A 17,990-nucleotide genomic window follows, 5' to 3' on the forward strand; every position below is an offset into this window, starting at 1 on the left:
CCTGTCCGTGTGTCCAGGCGCGTCCTCCTCGCGGGCCGGGGCAGGGGAGGGGAGAGGAGGAGGTGTGTGTGTGGGTGGGGGGGTTCTCTCCGCCCGCCCCCGCCCCCACTCCCTCAGTCCCGGGATCGAACCTTATTTAGAGTCGCGATTCGACATCTGTTTTCAAATTTGATCAGCTCTGAACTTTATTTTCCGAGTTTGAGGAAAATTATATTCCATCGATCGCGCTCCCGCCCCCTCCCCCGCACCGCCCGCCGCCGCCGCCGCCGCCTCCATATATCTGCGCGCGGAGCGGGGCCGGGCGGCCGCGAGGGCGGGAGGCGCGCGGCGCCGAGGAGGAGGAGGAGGAGGAGGAGGAGGAGGAGGAGGAGGAGGAGGAGGACCAGGAGGAGGAGGAGGACCAGGAGGAGGAGGAGGAGGAGGCGCAGCGCCCGCCCGCCCCGCGCCCCCCGAGTCCCCGCGCCCGCCCGCGCGCCCGCGCTCCGTCCCCCGCGCCCCGCGCCACGCGCCCCGCGCCCGCGTCCGTCTCGGCGCGTCTCAGTGTCGGTCTGTCTCTGCGCATCGTCCCGTCTCTGCTTGGGCTGCCCCCCAGCTCGGCCGGTCTCTCCCTGTCTTTCGGCGTCGGGGTCTCGCTAGGTCACGATCTCTCTCTCGGGGACTCTCGCTCGCGCCCCTCTCCATCTCCACCCCCTTCTCCATCCCCCGGGAGTCGGGGGGCCGCTCCTCTAGAGACCACCACGCCCCGCGCCCCGCCCCGGTGCCCGCTCCCCAGGACGCCGCGGGGCCATGGCTGCGGGACCCGAACTTTAAGCACTTCTCCCCGGACCGCTGCGGATGCGCAGAGCCAGCAAAGTGAGTGAGCGGCTCGGGCCGGCGCAGGGGCGGGGATGGGGGCGGGGATTCCTGCCCGAGGCGGGGGCCGGGGCGCGGGGAGGTGGTCCCCGGAGACCTCGGCGCCCGGGTCCCTGAGCCCCAGGCCCGGGAGGTACTGGGGGGGGTCTCCCAGTTGTAGGGAGGGGTGAGGGGTTGCGGGGGGGGATGGCGGCCTCCCGGCAGGGTGCGGAACTTGGGTCGCGGGAGATGGGGGATAGGAGAGACGCGGTCTGCTTACTTGGGAATGAGGGGTGGCAGGCCCTGACGGTTGGGGCTCCGAGTCCTGGCGAGGTTCGAGACCAGCGCTCAGCGTTGGCACTTGGGGAGCAAAGGGCTCCGCCGACCCAGGACTGATCAGACATTTGGAGTTGAAATTTAACCTCGGGGCTGAGGGAGCTTGGGGTCCGAATTAGGGGCGCGAATTTGGGTCAGGGGTCCACATGGAGTTGGGTTGGCAGCGCTGGGAGGTCTGAATTTGGGACTGGGTTTCAAGACTGAAAGTCTGCAGGTTTGAATTTGGGGAGCCTGGATATTAGATGTTAGGGTTCCCTTGCGGGTGTGTGTGGGAAAGATATTTGGGTCCTTGTGGGGAGGGCTGGGGACGCACAGGTCTGACCCTGACCTTGGGGGGCATGACCTTCTGGGGACAGGTGCCTTAATGTATCACACAGCTGTGCTTTCCAGGTCTTTCCACAACCCACCACGGCCCTCTCTTCTTTGGTGGGGTTCCCTGACTGAATCAGGATCACCCCGACTCTCATAGGGCCTGTCTCTCTGTCTCTGCCCACCTGTTTGGCTTCTCCCCAGCCTCTCCTTGGCCGGCCTGTCCTTCCCAGCTCCCCTCGCACTGTCTCTCCATCTCTGCGTCTCGCACCATCTCTCCGTCTCTGTCTCTCCCAGTGTCTCTGTCTCTGTCTCCCCCTCGCTGGTTTCCGCTCAGATTAAGCCGGGGACCTAATTCCAGGCCCAGGATCGAATTTTCTGGCAACAAAGGGAAATAGCGAATCGATCGGTCGCTCCGGAGATTAAGAGACAAGCGGCGCGCGGATCTATCACGGCTAAACGGCCCCCCCGCCCGCTGCCCCCGCCCGGCCGGCCGCGGAGGCCCAAACGCGCTCCGCATCGCCAAGCAGCCTCTGGAGCCAACTGCGTGCCCAGCCCCAGGAGGGACCCGAGAACCCCCACAGGCCCCTGGGGAGGCCGGGAGAGGGGAGCCAGTGAACTGTCCGCACCTGTGGCCTCAGGTAACACCTTTCACCTCACCTGTCCAGGAGCACACCTGCCCTGTCTGTTCCTCTCTGGTTCCCCACATTGACACCTCCAGGTCCTACTGATCTCCTACTGTATCCCCCACCCCACCCCATACGCTGTTAGCATCTGTCCTCGGCACCTGTTTCTCTCCACCTGCTCCTCCAGGTAATGCTTGTCCCCTTGAAACCTGCCCCAGAGATGCCCATGCCCTCTCAGGTAAGACAGACCCCTCTTACCTGCCCCCCAGAACTGGCCTTTCCTCCTGGGCAGAGCATCAGATCACATCTGTGTCTTTCTCAATCCGCCTCTGTGCCATACCTGCACCCCCCCCAGTGCCCTGCTTGTTCTCACCTCTCTGCTGCCCTCCACAGAACCAGTTCCCTTATCCCCCCCTCACACATCCCTTACTTGCCACAAGCATGCAACACGTGTACCCTCTCCTGATCTGCGTCCACCTCGCTGCTGCCCGTCTCCCACCTGCCTTTCCAGAGGCTCTTGCCAGCCACAGCTCACCTGAGAGCACCCCATTCTCCCCAGGTTTGACAGGAACATCCTACCTGCTAATGCCCCAGTTCACACCTGTTTTCTCCCTTGCCTTGCCACTTCGGGGTAGCTTGTCTGGCTGACAGTGGTGCCCCCAGTCACCTCCTGGAATTCCAGCCCCCTGCTTGCTCTTCCCAGGGTCCCCAGTTTCAGGTGGATCTTTCTTTTTCGTGTGCCTTTGAAGGGCCCCTGTGGGCCACACTGGGTCTGGCCTTCCTGTCTTCCCCACAACACACACCCAGCTTCTCACCTGCACACATTTGCCCTTTGGGGCGGCCTGTGACTGGGAGCAGGTGCCCGCTCCTCTGCGTCTCCCCACTGTCCCTCCCCTTCATCTCCACATCATCCCTCTCCGCAGTTCCCCTACTTCTTGCTCCTTGCTGGGGCACAAGGTCACATGACGGAGCCACAAACATACTGCCCTTCGCCTGTGCAGGACTCCTCCTCTCTCCCTTCATCTTTTGTTCTTTGGTTTGTTTCTTGGGGCACACCCAGCAGTGCTCAAGGCTTCCTCCTGGCTTTGCATTCAGGAATCATTCCTGGCTCCAGGGGACCCTATGGAGTGCTGGGGATCAAACCCGGGGCCAGTGATATACCAGGTGAATGCCCTCCCAGCTGTCTGATGGTTCCCACTCCCTCCCTTGAACTTCTCTCTGTGTCCCTTGCTCCCACCATCCCTGCCATTGCCCAGGGAATGCCTACTGCCCCCTAGTGGCTCACCTGACCTGCAACACTCAGTCCCCTGTGTACCCTCCACCCGGTAAGACACTATGCACCTGCCCCAAACCACCTTCTCTACCTGCTCCTGGCACCTCACCTGTCCCCTGTGACCTCTGGAAACACTTGTCCCCTCTCATGGGCTGCCATGTCCCCGGTACCTATCACGATGCCCAGCTGTCTCCAAGTCTCAGCAGCCGGTCCCAGACTCCAGCACCTGAGAAATCGCTGGAGCAGGGACTGCCAGGGACTCTGCATTTCTGAGCTGCAGATGCAGCTGTGGCTACAGGTAGTTCCCAGACCACAGGCGTCCCACCCCGTGTCACCATATGCCCCAGTAGATGACCTGGGAGGCCTTCGGACATCTGTCTCGTGATGTCCTGTCTCTGCTCTGCATGCCCATCCTGGCATTTCATCCCCCCAAGACCCTGACCAGGCAGATTCTCACTCTTGTCCGTGTTTGACAGAGGCAGAGCCTGCGCTCCGAGGAGGGGAGAGACAGAGGCAGCATTTCTCTGACGCTCTCAGAGCTGAATTGCATCACAGATGCCCTCTGACTTCAGAGACTATCCTCCTAGACATGCAGGTGTCCTTGATCCACAGCCATGTGGGTTCCCACAGTGCTTGGCCCAACCTGCTCCTCCAAGTCCTGCCACCGGCTCTATTGGAGGTCTGACCACTTAGGGACTCTCCCACCACAGTTCTGCATCCTCAATCCCACCTGCTCCCTCCCCCCATGCCCACACAACCTCCTGTCTGCACAACCTCCTGCCCGCACAACCTTCTGCCACACAACCTCCTACCCACACGACCTCCTTCCTTCACAACCTCCTGCCTCGCACAACCTCCTGCCCGCACAACCTCCTGTGCGCGCAACTTCCTATTTGCACGACCTCCTGCCCGCACAACCTCCTGTATGCACAACCTTGTGCCTGCACAACCTCCTATCTGTACACTCTCCTGCCCTGCACAATCTTCTGCATACACAGCCTCCTGCCCACACAGCTGTCTGTCAACGTACCTGTCCCCCAGAAACTCCTTGGTTTGTCCTGCAGACTTCTCTCTCCACGTGGACCTTTCTCTTCTTTTTTGTTTTGGGGCCACGCCCAGTAGTGGCCCTGTGGTGAGGAATCACTCCTGGCGATGCTTGATGCTTGGGGGAACCTAGGCAGTGCCAGGGATTGAACCAGGGTTGGCTCCATGCAAGGCGTGTGCTTTACTATCCCCCCGCCCCATGCTCTCTCCCCAGCCTTCTCATTCCATCTTCTCCCTCCTTTTGTCGCTGTCCCTTGTTCTTTCCTCTGACAGTGCAACTATTGGCTTGAAGTCCTGTTGACCCCTGCTTGTGCCTGGTCACCATCCTGCCTCCCTGGATCCCGTGAATACTCCCTGTATGAGCCTCGGTTTCCACATCTGTGAAACGGGCACAGGGCCATCGTTCCCTCCCAGCTGCTGCCAAGAATGAGGGTGTGAAGACCAGGGAGAGAGAGGGCTACACCTCACTGCCTGTCTCCCCATCCCTAGATCTGGTCCCTTTCTCAGAGATGCTGCCCAGAAGGGCTGTAGGTGACAGTGTGTGGTGGGAGGGGGCTGGGCCTGGGAGGAGAGGGGTAGGCAGAGGCATCCTGGCCGGAGCCAGCCTGGGCACGGGACCTGGTGTGGGGCTGGGGACAGGGATCGATCTGCCTCGGCGGCAGTGCGCGGGCCAGGATTGCATCTTGTCACAATAATTTATTGCTCTCATCCCGTCTGATCGATGGCGCTGAATTAGCACCGCTTCAGATGCCCCCGGAGCCCCGAGCCTCTCCCTGTCCAGCTGGACCCTGGCCCTTCTCTGGCCCCTTGTGGGGGGCCCCCGCAGCCCAGGCCCCAGGCCCTAACCTGTCCTCTGTTTCCCTCCCTGCTGTGTTTGTCTCCAAGGCCCTCTCTATGTCCCGTTTGCCTTTGACCACCTCCCTGTTCCTCGTTTGCTCAGGGACCCTCTCTCCCCGCGTGGCCCCTTTCCTCCCTCCCTCTCGCCCGCGTGTCTCTTGTCTCCCCCTTTTTCGCAGCCCTCAGTGTTCCCTCTGCCCATCTCTGCCCTTCAGCTCCTGCTGCCCCGCCCCCTCCCTTGACCCCTGACCCTCTGGCCCTTTACACCTGCCATCTCTGTTTCCCTTCCTGGCCCTGTTTCAGCTGGCCTCCCCGGAAATTGTGTTTCCCAGCCTGAAGCTGGTGCCCATCCCCTGCCTGGGCACAACAGCCCCCCCCCACCCTGCTCCCTACCCCCCTGTGTGGTCCCACTTGTAACTCTATGGCAGCCATACCGGCCTTCAGCTTCTGTCCCCTCCCCGCTGTGCCACCAGGGGCCGGGGTGATAGTATTGTGGGGAGGGTGCTTGCCTTGCACACGCTGATCCGGGTCCGATCCCCAGCACTCCATATGTTCCCTCAAGCCTGCCAGGACTGAGCCCTGAGCACAGAGCCAGGAGTAAGCCCTGAGCACGGCCAGCCAGGTGTGGCCCCAACCCTTACCCCCCAAAAAAGTAAACAAACAAAAATAAACAGAATAAAGATAGCCCCAGCTCCGCCGCCTCTGCCCCAGCAGCTCTGCTAGGAAGGACGGGGCCAGAGCATCAGCTGAGGATGCGGCAGGAGCTGGGGGGGGAGGGGGGCACAGGGGACGGGGCTGAGAACCAGCTGGGCAGAGGTGGGTTGCAGGTGGAAGGGCGGGTGCTAGATTTGGGGTGGCTGCCAGGGGTTAGGTCAGGCCCCCCGACATTGACCGCCCCAGGACTGAAGAAGGTGGGATTCAGTGGGTTCTCCAGGTGGGACCCCCATCCTTCCAGTGCTCCCACCCCTGCCTGCAGCCCGCCCGCCCTCACCCATTCCTCCGCCTAATCCCTCAATTTTCCGCATCTCTGCCCCCTCCGCCCCTCGGAGCCACCAAGCCACTGGGGTCTCCCGGAGTCTCTCCCTGCTGCCCGCCTGCTCTCATCTCCTCCAAGACGCCCACCCTGCCCTCTGGCCCCAGCTACCGTCTGTCTGTCTGTCTGTCTCTGTGTTGGGAGTTTCTGTGGGAGTTTCTGGGTGCTCCAGTCACCCCTTCCTCCCCCTCACGTGTCCCTTCTCCCCTCTCTCCATCTCTGACCCCCTCTCTGCCTCTCTCGTGCCCCCCAGGCGTCCATCCGGGGCCCCTGGAAGGCAGCATCTGGGCGGCTGGCAGCTCCAGGCGGGTCCTTGTCTGGATCCTGGTGCCGCGGCTCCTCTCCCCTCCCCCAGTGCTGCTTGGTAGGCGGGGTGCGTGGCACTGCGGCTCCCACCTCCCCAGGGACGCTCCCGCGCCCCACTCCACTGACACTGTTCTGTTCTGCTTGCTGGCCGCAGCCCCAGGGACATGCCAGGGAGAGAGATAGAGACTGAGAGACCCAGGGGGAGCGTGAGGGCCCAGCAAGGCTGGGCTGGCACCTCCCAGGAACCCCCGCCTGGGGGTCCTGTGCCCAGTGTGTCCACCAGTCTGTTCCTCCGTCTGTCCTTCCCTGTGCAGCCTTGGAGAGGTTTCTGTGTGTGCTTGTGTGTGTGTGTGTATATTTGAGTTACTGATATTGTGTGTCTGTGTGGGGCCACTAGAACTCCAGTGTTTGTCTGAGCTGTCCTGATTTCTCTGTGTGTGTATATGTATGTATGTGTGTGTGTGTGTGTGTCTGTGTCTACGTCTGTGTCTGTGTGTGTGTGTGGGGGGTGTTCAGCCTCTGTGTGTGTTGGGGGTGTTCAGACTCCCTGCGTGTGTTTGGGCGTGTATGTGTGTGTGTGTCTGTGTGTCCCTGTGTTCGGAGCATAAGTCGTGTGTGAGTGTGAGTGTGTGTTCCGTGCCTGGGTGACTATGCATGGTGGTGAGCCCCCGGGACTCGGGTGACGCTGTGTCTGTCAACACTCTACAGCTGAGCAGGGCCAGTGTCCACACGGCGCGTGTCCCTCTCTGAGCAGGAGACGGTAGGACAGAGTGCGACCCGGGGAGCGGGGCCAGTGTTGGGGGTCACTGCTGCTTCTCTGTGCCTGTGGCCTATAGTCTAGGGCCAGCTGTGCTGTTATCTCGGGGAGCTGGGGGAGGCTGAGTGGCTCTTCTGGGGGTTGAGGTGTGCGGCTGTTGCGTGCACACGTGTAAGCCTGTGAGGGCCTGCGGTGCCGTGTGTGCCGGTGGTTCTGGGTGACAGCGTGGAGAGCAGCGGATCGGGACAGCCCTGTCCCCAAGAGAGGTGGGGGGGTGCGTGTGTGGGCTCCACACCCAAGCCCAGGGATCCCTGTGAGGTTTCAGTGGGGTGGGTGCGGGCCAGTCCCAGCACAAAACGTCCTGCACCTTGCTGACCAGTACAGCAAGCCTGGGCTCATTTGTGGCCAGGGAGGGACAGCCCCTGTGTCCCACCATGGACATGAGACCATCCATGTGGGGGCATGTGAGCATGCAGGGTGAGTGTGTGCATGAGACAAGCCATGTGTGTGTGGGAGAGACAGGTTTGTGCACTGTGTGTGTGTTGTATTGTGAGCCTGGGTGGTATCTGGTGAAGAGTGTGTGCGAGTGTGCAGTGTGAATGTGTTGGTGTGTGATACGTGTCGTGTGAGTGTGGATGGTGTTGGTGAGAGTGTGGATAGTGTGTGGGTGGTATGTGTGGTATTGGTGTGTATGGTGCTGTGTGTGTATGTTTGTGTGTGGTGGTCTGTGTATGGTATTAGGGTGTGGTTGTGTGATGTTTGTGTGTGTGGTATGTGTGTGGTGGTGTGTGTGGTAATATGTATGTGATAGGGGTGTGTATGGTGGTGATGTGGGTCAAATTGGTGTGTGTGGTGTGTGTTTGGTGTGTAGTGCTGGTTTGTGTGTGTGATGTTGATGTGTGTGATGGTGTGTGTGGGTGGTGTGTGTACATTGTGTGTGGTGCATGATGTGTGTGTCATGTAGTGGGTGGTGGTGTGTGTGGGTGATGTTGGGGTGTGTGACGTTGGGGTTGGGGGGCTGATGTTGGTGTGTGTGATGCTGGGGCGTGTGTTGTATATGATGTTGGGGTACATGGGTGATGGGATGTGTGTGATGTTGGGCTGTGTAATGTTGGGGGGTGATGTTGGGGTGTGTGATGTTGGGGGTGTGTGTGGTGTTGGGGTATGTGTGTGTGATGCTGGGGTGTGTGGTGGTCGTGTGGGTCCAAGGTTGTGTGCCCCAGGCCCCCCACTGTCTCCCCAGGGTGGGCTGGGGAGGGGAGCGTGGGATGTGCTGGGGTGTCTGGCCTGCTGTGTGTGTTGGGGGCCCTGCCTGTGTGTGCTCTGGGGGTGGTGGCAGCAGAAGGGTCTCGGACCGCGTCTCTCTCCTCTTTAGACAGAGCCCCGGAGAAGATATGAAATTTAAAAAAAAAATCAATTTTCATTCCACTTGTGCAGATTGTGTTAAGGGGAGGTGGGGGTGCCGGGTGAGGGATGAAGGGGCTGGGGGTGGGTTGCGAGGCCTGAGGCAGCTCCAGAGGCAGCCGGCACAGCTTAGAGAAATCAAAACAACTGGTTAAACCCCAGCCCAGGGGGCCAGGGTGATGGGGTGAGGAGACAGAGGCAGAGATGCCAGAGACCGGGAGAGGGAGACACGGGGACAGGCAGAGGCTGGAGCAACAAAGGCAAGGGGGCAGCAGCTCAGTGGGGCTCGGGAGGCGGGGAGGGGGACACCTGTCCCACAGCGGTGTGCGTGGCAAGCACGTAGAGATATACCTGCAGAGACCTACATGTTCACAGACATGCATACACACATACATGCATACGCCCAAACATGCAGACGTGCATATACATATGCAGGACACGTACACACATACAGACATATGTACAGGTATGCACGTGCACATAGATAAAAGCACACAGACATACACATGCACACACAAGACACGTGCATGCACAGACACGTGTACAGGCATGTATGTGCACATAGATCCACACAGACAAGTACAGATACATGTGCACACACAAGCTTGCATATGCATAGGCACACAGAGACACACATGTACAGATATGCCTGGGCACATCGATGCACAGACAAGCACAGACACCGCGCACTGACATACACGCAGCTGTGACATACAGACACACCACTTGCTCCCCAAACACAGGGGGGATCCTGAGCACTGCACTGGATGGGCCCCAGCACCACTGGGTGTGGACCACAACCAACAAAGTAAACACAGAAGCTGACATAGACTCACCTACCAAAGCATGAGGGAAGTGGCAAGTGAGTGGAGGGACAGTCAGGCCGGCCAGATGATGGCGGGAGCAGCTGGGCTGAGTGGCCGGTCTCTCACGGGGCGGCTGAGCAAGCCGTGGGCGCTGCTGGGCGGCTCCATGCGGCCATGGTCCATATGTGTGCATGTATGTGCGTGTGTGTGTGCATGTGTGTGTGTGTGTGTGTGTGTGTGTGGTCAGCAGTGGCTCACCTGTGGTGGTGTGGGGCGTCCACGCACTCGGGGTACTTATGCCCTGGCTCGGGTGCAGATCTGTGTGGCCCCTGGGTCTTGTGTTGAGCTGAGTGTGTGTCTGGTATATTTCTCTTTACTCGTTGATTTAGGGCCACCTCCCAGGCCCAGGGTGGTACTCATCACACAGTTCAGGACTTGGGCCCCGTGGCACGCTGCTGCTCTGGCCTCAGTGCTCAGGCCTCAGTCACTGGGTGGGAGTGTGGTGCTGGGGACTGAGCAACTCAGGCCTGGGGCATCAAGGCTCTGACTCAACGCCTGCTCGGCAAGGCATTGTGGCAGTGTGAGCTGTGTGTCTGTGTCGGTGTGGCGCTTGTGTGTCTGTGTGTGCTTGTGTGTCTGTTTGTGTGTCCGTGTGTCTCTGTGTGCTTGTTTGTCTGTGTCGGTATGCACTTGTGTATCTGTGTGTGTGTGTCTGTGTCAGTGTGCATTTATGTATCTGTGTGTCTGTCAGTGTGCACTTGTGTCTGTGTGTGCATGTGTCTGTGTGTTCAGTGTGTACTTGTGTGTCTGTGTCAGGGTGAATTGTGTGTTTGCATGTGCTTGTGTGTCCGTGTGCTTTGTGTGTCTATGTACTTGTGTGTCTGTGTCAGTGTGCACTTGTGTGTCTGTGTGCTTGTGTGTCTGTGTCAGTGTTTGCTCATGTGTCTGTGTATGTGTGTACTTGTGTTGTCAGTGTTTGCTCATGTGCCTATGCTTGTGAGCCTTGCTGGGTGAGTCCTGGGTCCATACTGGTGGGACTTCTGATTTGGGGGGGTCTTTGTGGATCTGAGTTGTGCATCTAGTGTGTTCCTCTGTGCGTAATTGTGTGTCTCCATGTCTGGGAAACTGTGAGTCTGTGTGAGATGCTTATGGCATGTGTGACTATTTCAATATGTAGGTCTGTATTATGTTTGTGACGTGGTGGCAAATCTGTCTGGGCGGCTATGTGGGTCTCTGTGCTCTGTGTGATGGTGTGTGTAAGCCTGTGCGATGTAATGGTTGTGGCTGTGTGGGCCTCTGTGGAGTGTGGTTGTGTGATGATGGTGTGTAGGTCCGTGTGACTGCCTGGCACGGAGACTGAAGCAGCCTCCTCCTGCCCAATCCTCCTCCATTCTGCTGTGCACACACATGTTCACGCGCACGCGCTCACACACACACACACACACACACACATTTGGTGCCATGGCTGCGGGCGGTGGAGATGGGGGGCGGGTGGGGGTGTGTGTGTGGAGGAAGCAAAATACAATTAAAAATTAAAGCTTGCCCGGAGTCCCCATCCGCACCGTGTGGGCTGGTGGGGAGGGGGTCCATGCAGCCGCAGCCCCTCCGCAGTCACTGGGCTGGGCTGCTTGTCCCTGTCTACCTGTCCGTCTGTCTGTCGGTCCATCCATTGGCTGTCTGAGCCGTCCCCAGTCCAGCCCTGTGCCCCCCACCCCGCAGCCCTCCTCCCTCCCTTGGTCGATAGGCAATCAATGGGGCCAGGGGGGCGCCAGGGGCAGGGCAAGATCAAAGGGGCCCCAGGAGAGGACAGTGGGACGGAAACAGACGTGGGATGGAGAGAGGAGATGAGAGAGCGCAGGAGAGGCTGGACACGCAGGGGACAAGTCCTGGCGGGACAGACCGGGAAAGAGGACCTGTCCTGGTGGTCGGATGGGACTGGGGGCTGGGGGGATGGGTGAGCAGACACCGGGAAGCTGCCACAGAGCCCCGAGACGGCAGAGACGGGAGAGACGGCGGCGGGGGGAGCGTGGGAGCAGGGCCCGGAGCGCCGATCCCACGGCTCCTCGTTATAACGTGTCCGGAGGAGGCGGCGGGGAGTTGAAAGCGTCGGGAAGAGAAATCAAAACCAACACGGAAATGAGAGGGGCCATAGGGGGTGGGGCGGGGAGGGGCGGGAGGAGGGGGGCCCGGAGAGGCAGCAAGCGGGAGGCGGGAGAGAGTGGACGGGGCGAGGTGCGGGGAGCTGGTGCGCGCAGAGAGGCAGCGGGAGGAAGCGGGAGGGGAGGCCGAGGCAGGAACGGACAGGGGACCCCGGACAGGGGCCGAGATGGAGAGCATCTGAGGGACGTGCAGAGAAGCAGGAAGGGCAGAGACATGTGGAGGGACAGGAGATGACGGAGCCGGGAGACAGGACAGAAGAAGGGGCGTGGGGCGGGGGGCATGGGGAGGTGCAAGGGTCCTGGGGGCGGGGGAGATGGAGACCAGCCTGAGTGGGGCCCCCTGTGATGGAGAGGACCTTGCGGGGCACCGGGGTGGGCAGCCTTGGGGAGCCCCCCGGAGGAGCAGGATGCTGGGGAGGACAGAGGATGAGAAGTAACAGTGGGGCAGGAGTGGGGAGCCCCGGGGGCAGGGGGTGTGTTATATGAGAGTCGGGGCTAAGACTGAGTCTACTCTGGTGTTGTTTGTAGGTCCTCCAGGCGCGGGGGCTCGGAGGAGCTCAGTGGGAAGAGTGCGGGTGCCCAGGAGTGATGCGGGAGCTGAGTCCTCCGAGGAGGGGGCTGAGCAAAGTGCTGTCTAGGGAGGGGGGTTGTCCCTCGTCCCAGGGGAGGGTCTGAGGAGAGGAGGGCTGCGGTGTGGGTACCCTGGAGGGAGGGAGCCGAGGGGGAGGTGCTGGCACGGAGGGGCCAGGAGAGGAGGCATCTGAGGGGCTGAGGGGGCTGGTGGGGGGGCCGGCCGTAGGGGGCTGCAGCTGGGGAGGCAGGTCCATGTGGGGGGCCCTGCAGTGAAGCTGGTTGAAGGAGGGGGTGTCCAGGCTCAGGAGGCTGGGGCGGATGGCAGGGCTGGGCCCGGCTGGCTCAGGGTCTGCGGGACAGAGGGGAGCTCGGAACCTGAACCCCTGAACCCCGGGCCCAGGGAGGGTCAGCGGACAGGGGGGGCACGGGAGCAGGATAAATCTGGGGCAGCTGGAGAGAGACGGGTGGGGGGCTCTGGGGAGGAGCGGAGGAAGAGCAAGAACGAGAGGTGGCAGCGGCGGCGCAGGAGGGAGGTGGAGGAGGGGGCAGAGACAGGTGCGGGCGGGGAGGGCGGAGCCTGGCCAGAGCCCCACTGACCCCCATCTGTCTCTCCCGCTGTGTCCGCTGTCTGTCCCGGCTCTGCAGGGTCCGCGCTGCCATGGACTGTAGCTGTGTCTCCGACCTGCTCTTCGCGCCACCCGCCCTGCCGGCTCTCTGGACCCCCGGTAACTGCCCGCACCCCTCCCCCCTTCCTGTCAGCTGGCCCCTCCTTCTTGACGCTGAGCCTCTAGGGTCCCCCAGATCCTGCTCCCTCATGGTCCCCTACAGACAATCCTTTTTATGACAAACTTGGCTAAAAACTTCAGCACGGCCTGATGTCTCTGCCGGCTGGGACCAGAAGGTGAAGGACCAAGCCCAGAGGGACAGGGAGCCAGCAGCCTGCTGTGTGTGTGTGTGTGTGTGTGTGTGTGTGTCTGTGTGTGTGTATGCGCGCGTGTGTGTGTGTGTGTGTGTATGCGCGCGTGTGTGCGTGTAAAGGGGGCGGGGCTCAGCCTCCTTCCCCAGGAGCTGCAACCAAGGGAGCAGGCAGCCCCACACTGAAGGTCTAAAGGTCAGGGCTGGGAACAGGGGCACTGGGCTAGGTGGGACTCCCTCAGCAGGGCATGTGGGTCCACAGTCCAGCCAGCTGGACCCCGGGAGTGAGGACAGCTCCCTCGGAAGTGGATGCTTGGAGCGAATGAGGGGCTGTGGGCAGCAAGGCCGGCTTGGACCTTGATGAGCATCTGAGTATGTGCATGTGCGTGCAAAGCGGGATGGAGACCACGCCAGCCACTTGTTTGGGGTCGCGACGTGTAGGGTCCCACTTCTGGAAGGAGGGGTGACATGGGGCAGGAGTGTCTGTGGGTGGGGAGCTACTCTGTGCCCTGCGCCCCCCCAGCTGCTCTTTGGGACCCGGCTGACGTCTTTCTTGGGGGGTGGTCATCTGGGGAATTGTCTTTGCGAGTGTCTTCCAGGGCTGTTGGGGTGGGTATCTGGTGGTTTTAGCTGAATGGGTGCCCCCACTTCCTCCTCTGTGGGGGCGCTGTGTCTGAATACATTCGCGTGTTGCTGAGCGGGACTGCCTGGTCACACACAGCATGTCTGTGTGCTGGTGTGCGGGGTCCCCTCAAGCATGACTCAACAGGGCCCACAGCATTCCCAGTCTGTGTGTTTGCACCTGTGTCACCGGGTGTCATGTCACCTCTGGGGGCAGAGGGGTCTGCGGTGTAGGTGAGAAAGATCTGGAGGCAGGAGCTTTTGTGGAGGAAGATGCTAGCTTTCCTTGGCCTCTGCAGGGGGACATAAGCACCCACTCCTTAAATTTGCAGATGCATGGTTGGGGGTGTCAGGAGCTGGTGATGAGTGTCTTACTCCTCATGGAACCGTGTGCTGTGGGGACCAGACCCCAATCTCCTGTGTGCAAAGCCCACGCTGCAGCCCTTGGAGCTATTTCTTCTGTAACTTTCAGTTTTGTTTTTCGTTTTTCTTTTGGCCTTTTGGGCCACACCCAGCTGTGCTCAGGGCTTACTCCTGGCTCTGTGCTTAGGGACCATTCCTGGAACGCTCAGGGGGAATCGAACCTGGGTTAGCCATGTGCAAGGCAAATGTTCTCTCTGGCCCCAGTTTTCAATTTTTATGTCTTTATTTATTTTGTTTGGGGTCACACCCGGCATTGCACAGGGGTTACTCCTGGCTCATGCACTCAGGAGTTACTCCTGGCAGTGCTTGGGGAACCATGTGGGATGCTGGAAATCAAACCCGAGTTGGCCGCGTGCAAGGCAAATGCCCTACCCGCTGTACGTCTTATTGTGGGCTCTGCAGTGCTGGGGATCAGAGCCAGGGCCTACAGGTGCAGGTGGTGTGTTACTGGAGCCATCCCCAGAACCCCGTACCCCCCTATAGCCACCAGCAGGCGGCTGGACAGGTGGCCCAGCAGACTGCCTCCCTCAACTTTTCCCCGGGGGTGGGGTGGGGTTCAGGAAGGGACCTTGAGAGTGAGCCACCAGGTGCACATGAGCTCGACTGTCTGCAGGGTGGGGAGGTCTGGGTCAGACCCTTATCTACACCTGATTTCAGGGTGAATCTGTACAACAGGTGGAGGCGCGGTCAAGCATGAGAGGAGCATGGAGAGCTGAGCGAGCTGGGGGTGCTCCCGAGGGGCACGTGTGTACATGCGTGCACCTACGTGCATGTGCGGATGGTTACGTGTATGTGTATGTGTCTGTGTGGAGGGAGCTATGTGCTTGCCAGGCTGTGGGGGGGGTCCCAGTTATGAGCGCGGGATGGGGGTTCGGCACGAGGTGTTGGTGTGCCTGTGACCCATTATGGAGCCAGGTGTACCCCCTATCCCCAACAAGCCTGGTGACACGTGGTGTGTGGGGACAGCTTCAGACACAGCTTGACTGATGTGACAATGTGCAGAGACAATGTATGGGTGTGCGGGAGGGGAGGGGGGGCATCAGCAGGAGCTGAGGATGAGGAATAGGAAGGAGATAGGGAGAGTTTGGGGGGCTGAATGGGCCAGGTCCTGGGGTGGCACAACCATCCCTCTAACTGGAGCTGCCCCCTACCAGTGTCCCCCTCTCCATGCCAGCACCCCCACACCAGCGCCCCCATGTTAGTGTCTTCTTCACACCAGTGCCCTTCTATGCCCGCACCCCGCATGCCAGTGCCCCCTCCATGCCCGCACCCCCCCACAACAGCCCCCCTACGCAGTGCCACCTCCATGCCAGAGCCCCCTCCATGTGAGCACCCCCATGCCAGCGCCACCATGCCAGTGCCACCCCCCTCCAAGTCCAGGGTGCAGGAAGCTAGCCTCCTGAGGAGAGGCACAGGCCAGGACTCCCAGTTCTCTCCCTCTCTGGACAATTTAGGGAGCAGACCCCAGGTTGGGTGGGGAGTGGGAATCAGTCTGAGATGCCTGATGTGGGGAACGGAGACAGGATGAGTCTCCCGCTGGGCATCCTGACCTGGACACACTCGCTCCCGCCTCCCCCAGGCTTCGCCTTCCCCGACTGGGCCTACAAGCCCGAGTCCTCGCCAGGCTCCAGGCAGATCCAGCTGTGGCACTTTATCCTGGAGCTGCTGCAGAAGGAGGAGTACCAGGGGGTCATCGCCTGGCAGGGGGACTACGGGGAGTTCGTCATCAAGGACCCGGATGAGGTGGCTCGGCTCTGGGGCATTCGCAAGTGCAAACCTCACATGAATTATGACAAGCTGAGCCGGGCCCTGCGGTGAGCTGAGCCCCGGGATGCACATGGCCCTGCTCCCCTCCTGTCCCCTGGGCCCGGGACACTTCACAGCTGCTGTGATTCCCCGTGGGTGGAAGGAGCTTGTGGTGGTGCTGGCAGGGATCCCCTGACCACCTTGTTCTCACCCTGTGACCCTGAAGAAGCCTGTGCTCGTCTGGCACAAAGCTGGCCCCGAGCACATCAGGACACCCATCCACCCACCCACCCGCCCTGCACCTCCCGTGGTGCCCGCCCCCACCAGCCCCCCATCCCACCCTCTCCCACAGCTACTACTACAACAAGCGGATCCTGCATAAAACCAAGGGGAAGCGATTCACCTACAAGTTTAACTTCAGCAAAGTCGTGTTGGTCAACTACCCCCTGCTGGACGTGGCAGCAGCCACCACCGGCTCCCCACTCTTGCTGACCCCTGGTCCCTTTGGGGGGGGACCTGGGCCGGATGCTCCTCCCCTCACCCCTGAGGTGAGTGCAGAGAGGAGACTCCCAGCCTCCTGGACACTGGGAAGCCCCCATGGTGAGCCCTGAGAGGGACAGAGAAAGGAGGGGGGGGTTGTGGGGGAACTGGGGACAGGCCCTTCTGGAGCGCCCCTCCCCCGCCTCCCTCTCTAGACCCTGCAGACCCTGTTCTCTGCTCCGCGCCTGGGCGAGCCGGGGGCCCGGGCACCCCTGTTCACTCCCGAGGCGGACAAACTGCGCCTGGACAGTCCTTTCCCGTTCCTGGGCTCTGGTAAGGGCCTGGAGGCCTGGGATGCAGGGATGGGGGTGGCAAAGGGGGAGATTTGCCAAAGGTTCTTGGGTGGGCAGTGTGTGTGTGTGTGCACCTGTGTACTGTACGCACACACGTGTGCATGCATGTATGCCTGTGTGTGACTATGTGGACACCTGCATGTGTGCACATGCTCGTCGGTATGTGCACTTGCTTATCAGTATGTTTGTGCATGCACACATGCATGACAAGGCCTTGTTTAGCGTGCACGCAAAAAACCAGAGAGAGAACGCGTGTGAGGTTGAGCCCAGGAGCGGGGACCCCTGGTGGCAGGTGCCAGGCTGGGAGAAGGGCTTTTCAGGAGCATTAAAGGGGAAGCTGAGAGGGGGTTGGGGGGCGGTGGGATGGAGGGGGGGGGAAGAGGGGTGGGGGGGGGTTATGAGGGTGTTGGAGCTCTTACAGTGGCTGGGCCAGGTGCCCCCACAGGAATGGCCCAGCCTGATCCTCACCCTGTGTCCCCCCCCAGGTGCCACTGGCTATTCCAAGCCCCCTGGCCTGCTGGGTCCTTATGGCCGTACCTTTCCAGAATACCCCTGGAACTTTAATCCCTACCTCGCCGGCCCTTTCCCCAAGCTGCCCCCCTCTCTCTACCCGTCCCATTTCTACCCCAACCCTCTGGCTGGCTCCCTGGGCCACCTGCCCCTCGCAGGGGCAGGGGCAGGACCCACAGCCTCACCCCTCCTGACGACCGCTGGCGAGGCCCTAAGTTCGGAGCGGCCCTCAGGCCTGGCAGGAGCCTCCCGCCTGGCCCTGCCCGGCGCAGGGGGCCCAGAGGCGGCGCTGGGCGGGAAGGAGGACAGCGACTCCGAGCTGGAGATCACAGACGTGAGCGGCTGCAGCTCCGACAGTGAGGGCGAGGAGGGGCTTCCCGCGCCCCCCAAGGCCAAGGCGGGGAAAGGAGGGGTGGGCAGCTGAGCCTGCCTGAAGTGAGGGGTTCTGCGGAGGCTGGCTTGCCACCCCGCCCCCTGCCCACCTGAGGTTGGGGGGGGGGGGGTCCAGCCCTCCGCATCATCCTAGGGCTGGATACATGGCTACCCCAGTCTCCTCCTCAACCCCGAAATGGGGGTAGGGAACGCGACAGCCTCCAGCCTCCCCCCCAGCCTCCAGTTTGAGGGAGGTCCCCACCCGGCCCCCTCCTG

General features: G+C 61.2%; 1 protein-coding gene across 2 annotated transcripts; it reads left to right on the forward strand.

The window, feature by feature from the left end:
* Positions 1-608: 608 nt before the first annotated feature.
* On the forward strand, positions 609-17,795 carry ERFL (ETS repressor factor like). 2 transcript variants are annotated; one of them, XM_056136783.1, is made up of 7 exons: positions 2,083-2,117; positions 4,693-4,851; positions 12,940-13,019; positions 15,833-16,067; positions 16,352-16,547; positions 16,695-16,812; positions 17,318-17,795. In XM_056136783.1, exons 3-7 carry the CDS (start codon positions 12,953-12,955, stop codon positions 17,764-17,766), a joined length of 1,065 nt encoding a protein of 354 aa, XP_055992758.1. In that variant the 5' UTR covers positions 2,083-2,117; positions 4,693-4,851; positions 12,940-12,952; the 3' UTR covers positions 17,767-17,795. The 2 variants fall into 2 exon arrangements, with proteins under 2 accessions (XP_055992757.1, XP_055992758.1); XM_056136782.1 differs by lacking the exons at positions 2,083-2,117; positions 4,693-4,851 and adding an exon at positions 609-852.
* The last annotated feature ends 195 nt before the right edge of the window (positions 17,796-17,990 follow it).

Source organism: Sorex fumeus, unplaced genomic scaffold, assembly GCF_029834395.1.
Source record: "Sorex fumeus unplaced genomic scaffold, SorFum_2.1 ptg000122l, whole genome shotgun sequence".
Classification (NCBI taxonomy): Eukaryota; Metazoa; Chordata; class Mammalia; order Eulipotyphla; family Soricidae; genus Sorex; species Sorex fumeus.

What these genes read in the sequence shown, in the direction of transcription:
- ERFL (XM_056136782.1), top strand. Translation starts at nt 12,953, where the DNA reads ATGGACTGTAGCTGTGTCTCCGACCTGCTCTTCGCGCCACCCGCCCTG. An exon ending in GCCGGCTCTCTGGACCCCCG is followed by an intron (nt 13,020 to 15,832) that starts GTAACTGCCCGC and finishes CGCCTCCCCCAG; the next exon opens with GCTTCGCCTTCCCCGACTGG. An exon ending in AAGCTGAGCCGGGCCCTGCG is followed by an intron (nt 16,068 to 16,351) that starts GTGAGCTGAGCC and finishes CCTCTCCCACAG; the next exon opens with CTACTACTACAACAAGCGGA.